Genomic DNA, 17,638 nt, shown 5'->3' with positions numbered 1-17,638 from the left:
GGGGGAGGGGGGAAATCTACTTTATTGGATAGAAAAGTCAATATGCTTTATTGATAAGCATAATCCCAGGTTTGCATTTTAGGATGTTGTTGTACTTGTATGTTATAACCATTTGTTTCCACCACTCTCTCATTTCTAGTTAAATCTTTATTGATTCTTTCTTACACAGTCCTACTTTGATTAATCAGAAGCACTTAGTGATTTAGGGCAAAAACTGATGAACAGAGCTACCCTGCACTTTGAGGTGCAGAGGTTCTGAAATTTCTGTTAATAGCCAATGCCAGGGGAGGATATTACAGGGAAACAACTCATGGGGGCTGAGAGACTGGCATGCATCTTCCTTAACCTACAAGGCAACTTTAGGCCTGGCATAGTCCAGTCAGGAGTGCTTGAAAGGCTGAGGGTATTAACTGACTCCTAGCTACAACAAGGGGGGGAAAAATAACTTTGATCTGGAGACAGGAAGGTAACAAGGTAACACAGTCCTGGGTGCTATATGAACCAACATGTCTACCAACACCTTACTTACAAAATAAACTAGCAGTCCTCCAAAGACTTGAACAGGTTTCTTGTGATTTATCAAACCTATGCTCCTTGTGGGGGAATGTTCCAGAAATTTGAGTCCTCCTTTGAGAGCAGATTGCTACCAGTATCAGAGAGCTGAACGCCAGAAACTAAGAGCAAAAAAGTCCTGGTACATTATTTCTTAGTACAGCACATGGGGAAATGTAACCATTCCTAACAAAAGAAGTCTACCTGCAGATAGATGGGAATAGGTAAATCAGTATGCAACAATGGCATTATGAGCACATGCAAGATATTATTTTCTTCTCATTTTAGTGTTATTTCTATGTAACCCAATCCCTTCAGTGGCATTCCTGTTGATTTATAGCAATGTTAAGGGAGAGTCAGGCCCATAACATCTCACCGCATTTTGCTGAAGCCACCAGTGCTCTGCAAGGGCAGCCTCAAATAGAATATGTTATAGTAATCTAGTTTTGAGGCATGGATCACTGTGGTGAGCACCTCATCAGAAAAGAAAATAAACGTTGCAACCTCTGGGCTAGTATTAGATGAGGAAAACCCACAAACAACTAAAGCTAAAAACCAGCAATGGAGCTAAAATTACTCCAAGACTAACACATGAAATGGCTAAGGTGATATAGACACCTATATCAGAAGGCACACGCTACCTGCCTATAAGCATCAATTCCCGCTTACCTACCCTAAGCTGAACACCCACTGTCAAACAACTGGGAGAGTCCAAAATTACAGTGTTTAGATCTGATAAAACCACAAAAGAAAGCCAACATGCTTATATTGGCTGATTTTGAGACTAGAATACAGGATCTTGATGTAAAGCTCAAGAGTCTATCCCCTAAATAATTAGAGGATAACAAACTGGTATGTTAACCTCTTTCCATTTAAATTAAATACTCTTCTGAAGGTCTGAATTAAAGTGTTTTAAGGGCACCATTGCACTATTTCACAATATGCTATTCTGAAATACTGGCTGACAAAGTAGTTGTTTCACCATTACAACGATTAAATATTTTGCCAGTAATGAACTCAATACAATGAAGACATGGCACTATTACCAGAAATCCAGTTAAAATAATTACCACATTTCTCAGTTCGATTTCAGAAGAACAAAGAGAATCCTCAAGTCAAAGAATGGCCTAGCTATTTCACTGAACATTGCATAGGTTTCTATTGCTGAGTCTTCTGGCTTCATCAGTTTGGTTCATGAAATTTCTCCCAGAGGTATTTTTATGATGCAATAAGAGAAGCAAGAGAAAAAGGCAACAAGAAAGTGTGCTAAGACCATGCATTTGTTTACTAAACTATTCTCTATCAATCCAGATGATCCTAGCAGTTTTTACTGGTTCCTTCACTCCCACCTCCCACTCAATGTTTTTCCAATCATACTTCAGAGAGGAAAAAAAATCTTTCCAAGGAGTATTTTTTTTCCTGCAGGTATTTTACTCCCTGAGAAGGCTTATCCTTGAATCCTGTATGGACTAGTTGTTTTCTGCTGGAAAGAAGCTGTTCATTTCTTTCTCATCTGGTTTGGAGTTAGCCGAGAGGTAGTTTTCGAAGCCCACCCCCTAGCACTGGCTGGACGAAAGACTGTCACTCGCAGACAGGATCCAGGGCAGACAAAGAGGTATTTGTACAGCATCTCCCTTCAGCCCTCCTTCTCCTCATCTCCAACTCTCAACTTGCAATTCTCAACTTGCAAAGACACAGCTGCCAAGAAAGAGAGGGCGAGAGACACAAGAGAGAAAGGTATGTCCTGCTCCTGCAATTATCCTCATTTATTTGTTCCCCTCATGCTAGTTACAGGATGCAAAGCTAGACAAATTACATGTGATGAATGTCATGTGTGGGAGGCTGACATTCACTTTGGGAAGGCTGACATTCACTGTGAGCAAAGAAATGATGCTTTATAGGACAGATGTGAAGAAATAAATCCATTTGAAATTATTTCAGCTGAAGAAAAACTATTTTTAACATGTTACTCTTCTTTATAAAGTTGGATGTTACCACAGTTTGTAGTAAGTTATCCACCCTCACTCACTATTTTCATGCATTCAATATTATTGCAAAAACTGGTGGATGTGAAGAGAAGAGATTTCACAATGAGCTGCTGTCTTTAAGGAAACTAAATGGGTCTTAATGAAAACTCAGTTCCTGGAAAGAAGCACGGTATTGATGGGTTTTACAAAGAAGTAATTCACTGAATTCATCCTCAGTGGAGTAGCTGCTGCCTTACCATGGTTCACAATATATTGGCTGTTCAGGCAAAATAATTCGGGTTTTTCTTTTGTGTATTTAATTTTGAGAAATGCTTATTCAAACTGAACTCTAAGCCTCACACATATCATATACAAAGGGATTCACAATTTTTCAGATGTCATTTAATCATTTCTTATGGCTGCATCTAACAAGTTGTTAGCCTGAAAGTGGAGAATGCCCACGAAAGCCCACGATACCATTTACATGGCTTGTTTGTCTTTCAGATGCTGCTAGACTATTAGCTGTTTTTTTAGTTTTTCCAGTAAATATCAGCTCAGTCTTTTGTACTAAAGAGGACAGATGACTGATGTGAAGGAAGTTTGTATTTAGAATGGTATTGCTAACAGCGTTACTTTTAACTCTTGAACTAACTATACACCAATTGTGAAGCTAATACATTATCTGCATAGTAATAAAACTTATTGCACTTTAACTTAATTGATTGGTCTTAATGTCCGCTATCCCTCCTATCTGACTGTAAAGGGTATGTAGATACTTCACATGTGGATGTGGTCATAAGACGGCAGAGAACCAGTTACAATAAAATATCTTTTATTGTGAGATCAATCAGCTAGAGATGCTGTAGAATGCTTAATATCCAACTATAAATGTGTACATTTAAAGTTCAGTATATATACAGATTACACAGTTGTTTCCAAATATGAGAGTCCAGATAACCAATTTAAAGGAAAAGATATTGCATTACATTTTTAGTTTCATTCACCTCACACTTTTTTTAAAATTTCTATTGCCTACCCATACCACTAGTGCTCATTACTGACAGCAGCTGCTTGCTTGGGACTTCCAGCAGTATTAATATATCCTCAAGAAACACAGCTCTGTTTGTTTTGGCCATCGAGGCAGAGAATTTTTTAAAAAATCTCCCTGTGGATCAAGCTATTCCAAAGAACATGCATGCCAAGTTGCCTGGAAAAACAGAAATTTAGGAACTTCACTGTTAACTTTAGCAATGATTCCTCACTCATCAAGGTATCTTCCCCCCAAAATGTCTATTTTCCAATAATAAAAAGCTCAAGTTTTGTGACTTTGAAATTGTTTCCTTGTCTCAACTTCTTCCACCAATGTCATGTTAAATGCCATCAATGGAGCATTTTATCAAAAAGGACCTATGCAAATGTGGGCAGTTTGCATCAAATATTTTCAAAAGATCTTATTCCTGTTGGAATTGGAGACTCAATCTTTTTGGAGCTTGGTGCCTTTTAAAGAGGCAGGAAACAAGCATGTCACAGAAAAAAAGGATACTTACTAATAATTGTTCAAGTCATCTGAGTGACGTTTATTCATCAGATTTCACAAGATAGGTGTCAATGCAATTTTATCTGCTTTTGGTGATGACAGAGAAAGTTTGAGTATCTATATTTTGCAAAATGCATAAACCCCACAAGCTCTTCTTCACCCATGCAACTGTCCACCTTTGTAGGTACCTTAACAATACTGATTTTACAAACTAAGGAAAGAGCTCATAGTAGTAGATTGTGAGTAAAAAGGGTATTCTATATGTTGCACTGTATAGAAATTCTGCCAAGCCAAGCCACTTCCATCTCTTCCCTTATCTCCACACGGTGGAATGCTGTATTGACAAAGCTGTATCCTTCATGAACTTGGACACTCCCCTCAGCAGTCTTCCATCTGAAAATAACATCTCTTCAAGGGCAAACCTTTTGAAGGAAGCTCTTTGATTAAAAGTTTCATGAAAATTAGTATCTATGAAAACAAATAGCATTCAAAGAGGACATGCCTCAGAGCAAGAGAAACAATGGCTACATGTTTTTGAATATTAGACACAGACAAGTTATAAGATAAATAAATGAATTGTGGTGCCATGCCTGTGCCCTCTAGTCCAGTATTCTTTTTATAGTTGACCAAGAGATGAATGAATGAATGAAATACAGGCACAACAATAGCAGAGTTATCTACCTGACTTACAGACACAAGTACTTTAATAGTTACAGAACTAATATTGGTGCCTGCAATTTATAGCAGATTCAAACTATGGCACAACTATTTATGCTGGAAATGGGGGGAAAAAGAGGCCATCTCTGAAAATCAGGTCCCACATTTTTTTCAGTGTAGTACCATGCAATATCACAACTTAACATTTTTTTCTTCTATGAAACATTTAAATTCAATTTAAAAACCCCCCACTTGTTCTACTTTGAGACTGCTATTCTTGTTAACCAGGGCAGAATGTGCCCAAACCTGTCCTCCTTAGACTGTAAACTCATTTGAGCAGGATGCACTTATGCACTATTTAGTCCTGAGAAATCTGATTTAGAATAAAAACTACCCTACAAGCATAGACCACACTTGAGTTCCAAATCCAGCTTCAGGGAAAGTTGGGTTAATGTTTACATTATTTTAAGGAAAAGGGAATATTATTTGGCACATTGGCTAGAATAAACAGTACAATCTTTTAAATATTATATATGATCCCTGATGCCTAATAGGCACATTTTATAAATTAAAAGAATAATTAAGTGGGCTACTGTCACAGGGAAGGACTCACCATTATGGCATCTCTAGCCGGTAGCTCCAGGGAATTAGTTCTGTTTTCAGCAGGGCACCGCCTTCTGGCTGGTGTCTCCCCTGTGCTCACTCCACACTCACACTCCAGACCCATGTCACACTCCAGACTCTCTTTGGGACATTGCCCTGTGGCAGTGCCTACTACAAGGGTCTCTCACTCCCTTCTGGGGGTATCAGCAGTCCTCTGTTTCACTTGCCCCTGTGGCTAAATGTGCCTCCCAAGTCTAGCCCCTCTGCCTCAGCGGTAAGCCCAAGTCTGTACAGACCACTGCTCTTGATGGCACAGTGTGGCGTATGGGGAGACCCAAGCCTGCCCACTACTCTGGGTTCTGGCCCAGGAACCCTTTGGCAGCAGCCTTATCCAGCCTCTCCTACCCTGGACCACTTCTCCTATGACCATTGCACTCCTTGGCTCTTGGATCAAGGCCTGAAGACTGGCAAGTATCAGACAATAACCTTCACCTCTAGCTCCCCTGAGCATGCCCTGCACTGCTCTATTGACGCTGCCTCTCCTTCACTGAGTACTGATCCTACATCCTTTCTATTTAGGACCCAACTGCCTTGTTCTGCTGGGCAGCTCCTTATATACAGAGCTGCCCCAGCAAGCTGCCCTCTTACTGGCTTTTTCCAAGCCCTTTCCCAGTTGGCCAGGGCTCTGTGCAGGCCCCCTTCCAGCCTGCTTTAACGCCTTCCAGCCAGTGTGGGGCAGTCGCCCCACCACAACTATTAAGATAAATGTGCATGCAAAATCTCATGTAAACTAGAAAAATAGTTAATTTAATTTAGTTTTTGTAACAAAAAAATAAAAGTTTGCTTTTATTTTTAAGTTTGTGTACCCTTCATAAAACATGCAGAACTTTAAAACTATTTTTGTACTTATTATTAGCAGAAGTATGTAATTTTCTTAAAAGACAAGACTAACAAAATACCTATTATGTGTAGTTATAGTTTTTACCCTATAATGTTACAATTTTTTCTAAGTGGGCTCAAGTCTCCAGAAACTGATTTTCTTAGGCAGTTAAATTTCTTATGTTTTGTGCAGATAATTTGTCAAAATGGATGAATGAATGAAAGAGGAGCAGGGTGAAAACAGCAATGTAATTGTCTATGAAAATTAATTGAATCGAGAATGTGGTAAAGATGTAGGTGTGTCTGACAAGGTTTTTTGTTTTAACATATGGTCCTTCTCTCAAAGTGACTGTAAAAAGTGGCATGACTGGATTATATGTCTGAGTGATTTCCCTATCAAGCATGCTTGTTTACAAAAGACTCTTCCTCCCTCTCCCAGCTATGAACCTGAGCTCTAAACCTCAACCTGAGAGTCAAAATGGATTTTCCTTGGTCATCTATCATCATACATTATAAATGTTCTAGAGGCCAGCTTGTATCCTCATTTGTCTCACAGTCTTCAGATTATGCTATTCAGTTCTCCAGCTACACAAGAAAGACTATAATCCAGCTTGTTGTCTCTTAGCTGAGTCTACAGTGTTAAGACCAAAAAGCAACTACATCCTATTTAACTATAAAGCAGGTATAAAGAGGAGTACATACAAGATTCAATCTGCTGAGTGAGAAAATGTAAAATTTCCTGGGTCAGTTATCAGAGTAGAACCGCTCTTTAAATCTAGAGATTGGAATCTTTATACTAAACTGAAAAAATATAAACAAACATTGTCTCTCCACTCTTCAATATTCTGCTGCTCACAGCTTGAATCCTGGCCTAAATTACAAATGAATGCAGGTTGGATGCTTTTCTCTGAGTCCCTCTGTATGATATGTTCTAGGGTATCTGTTCAATGGAAGTGCTGTATTAGACCAGGCAATGTTGGAAGTCAGGACAGAGATGCACTGTTTGTTAGTGCATGAAGGGTCTACAATTGCTCTGCTATGTTTGGTCCTTCACTTTCTTGGACCTGGTCTATACTAGGTCCTTAGTCCGAAACTAGCCCCCAGAGTCAATTTTCTAAGTGATGCGTCTACACTATTAAGCCCATTATTCTGGAATAAGTGGCCGCCGAATTTGAACTCTGTAGTCTTGCTTTTCACAAGGAGTAACACTATTCCTGAACTTATAAGTCTGAAATAACGTTAGTATAGATGCTCCGGTGCCGCTAATTCAAACTAATTGGCCTCCAGGAAGCCTCCCGCAGCTCCCCAGAGTGCTTCCTGAGGCTCTGAGTCCAAGGCAAGCTTTGTTAATTTGGACATGCTGCCTCAGACTGTCGATTAGATTCTTCTTGTAGTGAGGACACGGAACTTCGAATTTGTAAAATCAGGTGCCCAGAAGTCGAACTTAGAAAATTTGAAATAATTGCCAAGTGTAGACATGGCCTTGAAAAGTAAAACCTGTTCATATCCAGAAATCTGTAGCTTGACTAAATCAATGGTTCCGAACCTCTGGTCCATAGACAGCTGCCGGTCCACGACGTGCTGGCTGCTGGGCCACGGCAGCTGCTGGAGCTCAAGCAGGCTGTTCGCAGTGGCTCAGCTCCAGCAGCCATGTTGGCTGAGATAACGGCAGGAGGAGGCAGAGCGGGAGGCACCTCTCTCTCTCCTCCTCCCTTGGTAATGGTGGCCGGCCAGGGCTCTGTGCTTCCTCCTCTCCCGGCCTGTGAGACCACTTTTGTTGGTAGCAGCGCTGGAGCTGCAGAGGCAGAGCAGGAGGCACTTCACTTCTTCCTCCTGCCCTGAGTAATGGTTGTCCGGCGGGGGCTCTACACTCCCCCCTGTACCCTTGGGGGCACAAGATGTGCTTTGGGAGAGAGGGGGCATGAAGGAGAAGGGAGCACGCATGCCACCACTGGCTGCTCCTATTGCCTGTGCAGCAGTAACAACCATGCTTCTGAGGAGGGCAGCCTCACTCTGGGGAGTGTGGGGGTGGAGTGGGGGAAAGGGGTGCTGGGTGAGGGCATGGTGGAGTCATGAGGCAAGAAGGTGTTGGGCTGCAGGGGTGTTAGCCGATGGTCAGTGCAGTGTGTTACACCCAAGTCTTCAACTGCTGAAATGCAAGGTCTCGTCACAGTGGGCAGCCTAGGAGGCTGGAGGGCACCCCGAAAAAGAGTTTAACGTCTGTGACTTTAGTGCTAGGACCAGGGTCCCGTAGCAGAGGGCAGCCAACAGGCTCTCAGACGCCCCGAGTTTATAGGAAGAACTTATTACACCTCAGATTTTAGCTGCTAGGATACAGGATCCCTTCGCAGAGGGCAGTCTGGGAAAGACTGAGAGATGCCCCAACGGATCTGTCACCTGGGAGTGACACAATCCAAAAACGCCCAAGCTCTTTCTATACCTGTCCCTTTGACCGGCTGAAGTTCTTTTGTTTGTGTTCAGTTCGGGTACAGCAGCACGGGTTCAAGTCAGAAGCTTGACATGCACTGGTTTATAGGAGAAAGAAAGAGGAAAAGAAAATAAAAGAAACTTGGTTCAATATATATATATATATTTATAAGTGAATGAGGGCACCCACTTCTTTCCAAAGTTTATAGCTAAGGGTATGTCTACACTACCCTCCTAATTCGAACTAGGAGGATAATGTAGGCATACCGCACTTGCAAATGAAGCCCGGGATTTGAATTTCCCGGGCTTCATTTGCATAAGCCGGGCGCCGCCATTTTTAAATCCCGGCTAGTTCGAACCCCATGCCACGTGGCTACACGGGGCACGGAGTAACTAGTTCGTATTAGACTTCTAATCCGAACTAGCTGTACTCCTCATGGAATGAGGAGTACAGCTAGTTCGGATTAGGAAGCCTAATCCGAACTAGCTACTCCGTGCCCCGTGTAGCCGCGCGGCACGGGGTTCGAACTAGCCGGGATTTAAAAATGGCAGCGCCCGATTTATGCAAATGAAGCCCGGGAAATTCAAATCCCGGGCTTCATTTGCAAGTGCGGTATGCCTACATTATCCTCCTAGTTCGAACTAGTGGGGTAGTGTAGACATACCCCAAATCACCTTACCAAAGGCAGTTTACAATAGAAATGAAGCAGTTTGACTTAAGAAACTATAATAAAGTAACTAAACTTATAACAGAGTGACAATTAAAGTGTACACATAAAGAAACATTGCAGGTACAATTCTCACCCCTGTGTTCCAGACTTGGCGTGGACAGCGTCTTTCTCGCAATCCCTTGGGAAGAAGTAGGGCGAGGATGGGCATCCCATGGACCTTGGGAGACAATCAATACCTGCCAGCAGGTGTAGGTGATTGGAGCTCAGATGGGGTGGGCTACTAACCCCCCCCCCTTTATACCCTTTAGGTCACGTAGGCTTCTTCCTGGTCTCAAGTGGCCAATTAGGAAAAATGGCTTTGAATGCCAAGTTTCCCACGAAGGGTGCAAAGCATAATTCACACCTGGGAAAATGCAGACAATGGGCACCTCTGGTATGTGATGGGCGAAGATTCCTCTCCTGGGACAGTGCAGGCATGTCAATTACTGGTACTAGCCATCAGGGCGACGGGAGGCCTCCCAGTTGTCAGCTAGCCCATTTACTGTCTGGTTTCTGTTTATGGTAGAGTCAGGGACGGGCAGCACACCTGCATTCCCAGGGCATCAAAGGCTGACTGCCTTTCTCTTGCTCTCTGGGGGGGGGGGGGGGGGGGGGGGAACAAGATGGGGTTCATGTCTGGCTACAAGGGGTCAGAGATTAAAGGGTCAAAGGGCATGGGACATAGGGGTGGAGGTCAAAAGCTGTTAGGCACTACGGAGCAAGGAGCTGGTTTGGTCAGGCAATATTTTACTTGCATATTTGCATATTCATTTTGCAAATATTGAATATGCAAATAAAATGATTCTCATCTGTCAAAAGTTTGTGAATGAGTTTGCTAGTCCCCTGCATAAGAAAGGTTAAGAACCACTGGACTAAATTGCCAAAATTTCCCCTACCCCAATACATGTAGAGAAATTGGGAGAAATGTGTTAAATAAGGATGAAACTTCAGTGAAGTCATCATAATGAGTTTAAAGAGCTAAAAGCATCCAGAAAAAGAGGGTATGTATCTGAACATTTTCACACTCCTTTGTTAATGTCATTATGCTCCAAACATATATACATATTAAATACATGAGAGTAGGCATTCATACCAGTGAGGTAGTCAAGTCCTCTCAAAAGACTTTCCTGAAGGAGAAAAACAAAAGAAACAACAAATGGCTCAGTTCATGAGAAATAAGAATAGGGTGCAGCAAGGATGGCGAAAGTTAACTCCACAACAATGAAGTAGCAATTCCTGCTATCTCTTGGGAAATAATCTTCTCCAGCATACAGGTCCAACTCCCAAAAATTCTCAAGGTAAATTGGATGCAAGCTCGAGAAATGAATTAAGCAACCTGCACTAAAACTGAGCTATGCAGCACCAATACATGTTTAATGTGTCCCTTTTCTCATTAGCACACCTGTCAAAAGCAAGCTTTGCAATGATGAAAATGAAGATTCTATCCGCTCTTATTTTTCTGAGCATGCTGCTTGGTACTAATATGATGCCTTTCAGTCGACTGTCTTGTTACAAGAAAGTGCTAAAAGATCGCAACTGCCACAGCATCCCAGAAGGTGTGGCCAGTCTTCAACCCATTGATGGAAATCTTCAAGACCACTTCTGGGAAGGGCAAACCTGTGAGATTATCTGTTACTGCAATTTTAGTGAATTACTCTGCTGCCCAAAGTAAGGCAACTTTTTTGTAAAATTTTACATAGTTATATGGATTTAAAAAGTGCTTATATTTCACTATAGTATGGATTGTTACGTAAGGGACAAGCTCCCATTTCAAAGAAATGAAACATTTTATCAACCTTAAAAGTTAGACGCAGCCATTTTCTTATTTCACTTCATTTGCTTTTGTAAAGGGAAAGGATGATATTGTGTTTCCTTCCTTAAAACATTTAATCACACATCCCATTACAGATCTGATGTATCATTTATTTATCTGGGTTTTATATTAGGCTGAACTTTGCCCCTTATTCTTTACTTTCTTGACCCAGGATATATAAAATTGGTCTCTTTGGACTAACTAATATGCACTCCCTTGATTTTAGCCTATCATTTCAGCACCCGTAACTGAAGGCAAGTTTTTTCCAAAAAGAAGAGAAAGCCCTGAAGTGCTTGCTGCTTGGCAAAATATTTCATTGCTCCTGTATATTAGTGGGTACGGATATTTCATCCAAATAAGTAGAACTACTGCAGGAGAGACATTTACAATAAAAAATCTACAGAAAAGTGAATGGGAAAAAAGATGAATTGAAAGGGATTCAGAAATCACCTAAAAACCCAAACACTTTCCCCACTTCTATGTATGTGTCATAAGCAGTACAGGCATTCCCCGGGTTACGTACAAGATAGGGACTACAGGTTTGTTCTTAAGTTGAATTTGTATGTAAGTCGGAACTGGCTCCAGATTCAGCCGCTGCTGCTGAAACTGACCAGGGGCTGACTACAGGAAGCTGGAGGCAGAATTGCTCTGCCCTCAGCTTCCTGGAATCAGCCACTGATCAGTTTCAACAGCGGCTGAATTTCGAGCCTGGGACAGAACAGCTGAGCTGCCACGTAGGTCCCTGCAGGACCAACCCAGCAGCCCCCCAGCTGCTCTACCCCAGGGTTCACAACAAAAGCCTGGTCTGCTGGGGGGGGGGGGGGGGGGCGCACTAGCTGCGCCCCCCCCCCCCAGCAGACCAGGCCATATTCTTTGCCTCAGGTGCTCTAGGATAATTAAAACCCTCAAAAGAATAAAATCGTATTAGCCTGTCCTTACTATGCTGTAGTAACCTGGATCATCCCAGCATTGATCATCTGTATAGCTCAACTCCAGCAGACCAGGGACACCGGGAGCAAAGCCACAGCGGCAGCGGAGTCCCGCGCCTCCCCGGCTTTGCCAGAGCAAAGCCTCAGAGGTGCGGGACCCCTCCGCCTCCCCGGCTTTGCTCCAGGTGTCCCTGGTCTGCTGGAGACGGTCCCCAGCAGACTAGGGGCACCCGGAGCAGCTTTTCTCGCCCCGGAGGTCGAGGTGGCAGGACCGCTGCGCTCTGGGCGGTCCCGCTGCCTGCGAGCTCCGGGGCGAGAAAGCCCCGTTCGTAAGTGCGGATCCGACATAAGTCGGATCCGCGTAACTCGGGGACTGCCTGTATTACAAGTGCATTGACACTGAAGGATATTGACAAATATTTTCAATGTTCATTCACAGAGCTCATTGGCAAAGCTTCAGTGGAACAATTCAGTCAGTCAATCTAAATGATTTGTCAAATCATGTCAATTTCACAAAAATTTCATTTCAGAGACAAATTGAGGGGGAAAATTCTGCCAACGACCATGTTTCATTATTTTTTGAATGAAATGTTTGATTTTTTTAAATACTTCTTTTCCATATCTTTATGTTTATATATAACAAAATTTTAAAAAGCCAAAATGGAAATGAAATGTTTTAATTAATCCAAAAAGAACTTTTTTCCTGAATTTTCCTTTGTGTAGAATGTTACTGTTTTTAGATACTTCCCGCACCCCTCCCCAATTCTGAATGAAGCCAAATTTCAAAGTCCTTTGTTACACAGAATTTCCATCCTCCACTCAGCTCAATTAATTAGGTTTATAATTGCATATTTCCCTACACTACCAGTATCTAATTTCATGGCTTTGTAGAGTACTTCCTAACAGTATTTTATTATTTCATTCAAATTTAAAGGCCATATTCTTTGCCTCAGGTGCTCTAGGATAATTAAAACCCTCAAAAGAATAAAATCGTATTAGCCTGTCCTTACTATGCTGTAGTAACCTGGATCATCCCAGCATTGATCATCTGTATAGCTCAACTCATCTTTTCCTGAATATTCTAAAGAAGAGCTTTTCAGCATGCCTGAAGGGTGAATAAATCAGGCTATGCTAGACCTAGGCTACATGGGAATGAATTCCAAAGTCCACGACCTATCATGGAAAAATCATTCTGCTAGCAACCCACCTCCTTTTAAACTAGGAGGCATGATTTACCAACAACTTTCATAAATAATACTTTTCATATTTTCCATTCCTCCCCCACCCCCAAAAAATCACTACAGATACCTAGGTAAGACATGGTATTTTCTGACTAACTCAAAATAAGTCTTAGTCTTAGTTTAAGAAAGCTTTTACTAGAATAAAGTACAAAAGATTGCTTTGCATGCCCCACCTTGGAGCTCAGTACAAAAGCCTCACTCAGCTGTATATGTGCACATTTCCTATGAATCTTTTTTATAGAATTGATCTCAATAAAAGTGAAATTATGCCACAGAGGTGAAATCCTAGTCCTACTGAAAAGCCTGGGCATTTTGCCATTGCTTTCAGTCGTTAGGATTTCCATCCATCAATTTAGTTTCTATTGATGGACTGAAGCTTGTGCACATCTTCAGGTTTGTATAAAAATCAAACCAAACCCTTACAAAGCAGTGGTAGATGGGTTTCATTTTAAAACCTTTGATAATTTATGATAATCTTACAAATGAAATATCTGATAATTTCTTTCAGAGGTATTTTCTTTGGACCGAAGATCTCTTTTGTCATCCCTTGCCACAATCAGTGACGTGCATCATGTGTACCAGTGAGAAGACTTATAGGACTTACAGAAGATTAACAATGGTGTCATAGAAAATCTATTCCTTTCTACAGCACTAGAGTGCAGAGTCTTACTGTATCAAGTACAGGCAGTCCCCGGGTTACATGGATCCGACTTACATCGGATCCCTACTTACAAACGGGGTGAGGCAACCCCGCACTAGCTGCTTCCCCACAGCAGACCAGGGAGACGCGAAGCTAGCGCGCCCCCCCCCCCCCCCCCCCCAGCAGACTAAGGAGACGTGGAGCAGCTTTTCTCAGCAGACACCTCAGCTTGAGAATAAAGGACTGAGGGAAGTGAGGTGTGGGAGAATAAAACTGAGCTCTGGAGAAATGTTTGGCTAGAGTTTCCCCTACAATATGTACAAGTTCCGACTTACATACAAATTCAACTTAAGAACAAACCTACAGTCCCTATCTTGTACGTAACCCGGGGACTGCCTGTAATATATGTTTCCCTTTCTGTATATAGAAGGAACCATGGTTTGAAGATGCAAAAGCAATGCTCTCCTTTCTAACTTGGTAGCTACATTAGATTGCATTAGGAAGATTTAAAAAGAGGAGTGCAATAAAATCTCCTTAATTCACTGTGATGATCTGCCAACCAGAGCCACACAGAAGATTTGGTGTTGTCATTCCACTTCTCATCAAAGATTTAGAGTCAGATCCTCACCTGGTATAAGGCAGTATAGTTTTTATAACACTGTTTCACACCTGTTGAGGCCCTCAGTGGTAGTTCACTGTACTGGAGTTTCATACCAATAATTCTTCATAATGTTAACAAAATGTAACATTGAAATCAGTGGGAGCTGCTGAGGATTGAGCACTTTTAAGATTGAGTCACTTAAATAAGGTTTTAAGACCCTAACTTTTTGCATCTATTTTTTAAAATCTTGGTCTAAAAAACTTATTAATCCTCGAGGGGAATCTTGCTATTGACATTAGCTTCCATGGACACACAATTGGACCCTAAAGTCGCAAATATTGTTAACCAGAATGAGCCCTTATTTCTTATTTAAACTCATCTTTGCACTTTTTGTGTTTAGTACACAGCTGCTATAATGTATATATTCAGTAAAACAGCTACCAGGACAAACCTGATCCAAATTTTTTTGAAGGCAATGGGCCTTCAATCAGGCCTAATTTGAACTACTGTATAGCACATCTCCCTAGTAACTTTAAGTGCTACTTCTCTATCTTTAATATAGCCCTTTAGGAAAAGACAGGTATGTAATTAGACCCACAGAATCACCTTCTAAGCCTATACATCTATGCTGGTTTAATTAAAGCTGAACTTTATAAGTATTAAATGTTTCATGAACCTATGGCTATTGCTAGAGCTACCAAGTTCATCAGATAGAAAAGTGTGAAAATATCTAATGCAAAATATAAAACTTTAATATAGTTATCTGGTGCTATTCTTTTTCAACAACTCTTTCCGCAGTACTCATTTTATGTAAATTACATAGATTGAAAAATCTGTTGCCTAATAAACAACCATACTTCACTTAAATGACAACTTTGTATCGGATACAAAATCTGAAAATATGTTCAGAAACTATGCCATCTGCAATAGTTGGATGAATGTATTCTGTTGGTAATCTTGATCTTAGTTGACCATAGTATTTGCTGAATTGTATGCAAACGATAATAAATGTATATTCAATTAATCAATTATGCATAGTAAGTGACTTTCACCAAAGTGTTTCACGATGACCAGCTGCAGGACAGATGCAAATTTTAAGAAAGTCTTAAGCTACGTCTACACTGCAGGCTTCTTGCACAAGAATGGCCGTTCTTGCACAAAAACTTGTGGAGCGTCTACACTGCATGCACCTTCCTGCGCAAGTAAATTTACAGTAAGGCGTAGGAAATGAGGGCTTCTTGCGCAAGAGTTATTCCTCTTCCCACGAGGAATAAGCCCTCTTGTGCAAGTGCTCTTGCGCAAGAAGGCATTGTGGACAGGCAACTGGGATTTCTTGCGCAAGAAACCCCTATGGCTAAAATGGCCATCAGAGCTTTCTTGCGCAAGAGAACATCCACACAGCCATGGACGCTCTTATGTAAAAGCACATCCCTTGCTCAAAAGCACATGGCAGTGTGGACATGCTCTTGGGCAAGACCTTTTGCGCAAGAATTCTTGCGCAAGAAGCATGTAGTGTAGACGTAGATATATAGTTTACCTGTCCCTCATTCACTCTTTTCCCCCACAGCCTGATCAACCTATGCAAAAAAGCAAAAGCCCTGAGCAAAGTCCAGAGACAACAAACTGTTAAGAACCTCAGCAGGTACAAATGGTGAAACTTATGCACGTCTGGAAAGCTTGAAGACCTGCCATCTATTAGTCAGGTGTGGAGAGACAAGTTCTCTCCTTCCTCTTTCAAACTGTACCTGAATTACACTACTCTGGCCTCTTCTGCTCAATCTTTCACAATTGTTGCCTTCACATCTTGATACAGCATTCTGAATATGGCAGTAAAATTGACCAGTTCTGTGAAATTCACTAATTCTACTGCTGGATGGGGAAGGCTATGTAAGATGCAGATTAAAAAAGATGGTACCACATCATCTCTCATGTAGAAGGTCATAACAGTCTTGGTATTAAGGGCCAGAAACAATGTTTTGTTTTCAAGAACAGAAATTTTAGATTAGTGTACTAATATGAGGGCTTAAAACATAAGTCCATGTAGCACAGGTCTTGTCTGAGGCTTAGCTAACAATGGTAAAACATAAAGCCCATCTAAGCTGTGAGCAATAGGCACTCCCCTGCTCGTAGAACTTTGGCACAAACAGGGCTGAGAGAGCAAGATGTTAATTGGTAATAGGCCCAGGTGTAGAACAGTAATTGGTGCTACAAACCAACTGCAAAACAGTAATTGGTACCGGCCATAAGTTGAAAGCACATGGTACCACCATCTTATTAATAAAGACCTTGGTACACACTCCCAACAGATACAGACCCAGGTTCAGAAAAGGGTCTAAAATGACAGTATAATGGGTAGAGCTGATTTAATCAAACCACGAGGTACAGGGTGATGGGTGGTATCTAAGAAGTGTCAGAGGGTAACAATCTGACATCAGGAGTGATGTGTAACTTGTTTGTACCTGTATATAAAGTGGTGTCTTGGGAGGGACAATCTTTGTCCAATTTGGGGGAGGGGGAAAGGCAGTGGGAATTTCTCATTGGTTGTGCTGAGGCCATTGTTATGAGCTGGGCTTGCCAAACTGCGGCAAGCCCCGCTCGCCAGCCGCGCTGTCCGGTGATCTGCGCATGCACAGATCGTTCTGCACATGCACAGATCACCCGAACCCGGCTCTTCCGGGTTGCAATCTACTCACCATGGGCAAGTAGATTGCATTATTTGTTGAGCCCTGGTTATGAGTACATGCGTGGAGTGATTCCGGCAGTAAATCCTGACTGAAAACAACTGGAAGTTTAGTCTCTGTTAAAATTTTGGCTTTTGCCTCCCCCTTGTACCACGGAAAGATTCCACTCACCCCTGTCACATACCTAAGAGGCTATTTCAAGCCCTATCATGTGTAACACAATTTAGATGCAATTGCTTAAGCACACCTGCAGTTTGGGCATCCTGCTTATTACTTTACTGAATTTAACTTATCAGTAAGATGGTGCCACTCAAAGAAATCAAACATACATACATTCACTTTATAGTTTTCAAAGCACTTTACAAACATTATAATGCAATGAACATACACATAAGAAGAGA

General features: G+C 41.7%; 1 protein-coding gene across 3 annotated transcripts in view; it reads left to right on the top strand.

The window, feature by feature from the left end:
• The window catches only part of SCRG1 (stimulator of chondrogenesis 1), a 124,799-nt gene extending 109,228 nt beyond the window's left edge, over positions 1 to 15,571 (top strand). For 2 of the 3 annotated variants that reach the window (XM_025186615.2, XM_075930210.1), the window contains exons 3-4: positions 10,730 to 11,000; positions 13,824 to 15,571. In XM_025186615.2, the coding sequence (XP_025042400.2) occupies positions 10,730 to 11,000; positions 13,824 to 13,878 (326 nt within the window). In that variant the 3' untranslated portion in view covers positions 13,879 to 15,571. Of the gene's footprint in view, positions 1 to 2,010; positions 2,290 to 10,729; positions 11,001 to 13,823 lie in introns of those variants that run through there. The other variant, XM_075930211.1, reaches the window with a different exon arrangement.
• Positions 15,572 to 17,638: the final 2,067 nt, after the last annotated feature.

Source organism: Pelodiscus sinensis, chromosome 5 (assembly GCF_049634645.1).
Source record: "Pelodiscus sinensis isolate JC-2024 chromosome 5, ASM4963464v1, whole genome shotgun sequence".
Classification (NCBI taxonomy): Eukaryota; Metazoa; Chordata; order Testudines; family Trionychidae; genus Pelodiscus; species Pelodiscus sinensis.
This window is presented reverse-complemented; position numbering and strand designations above follow the sequence as displayed.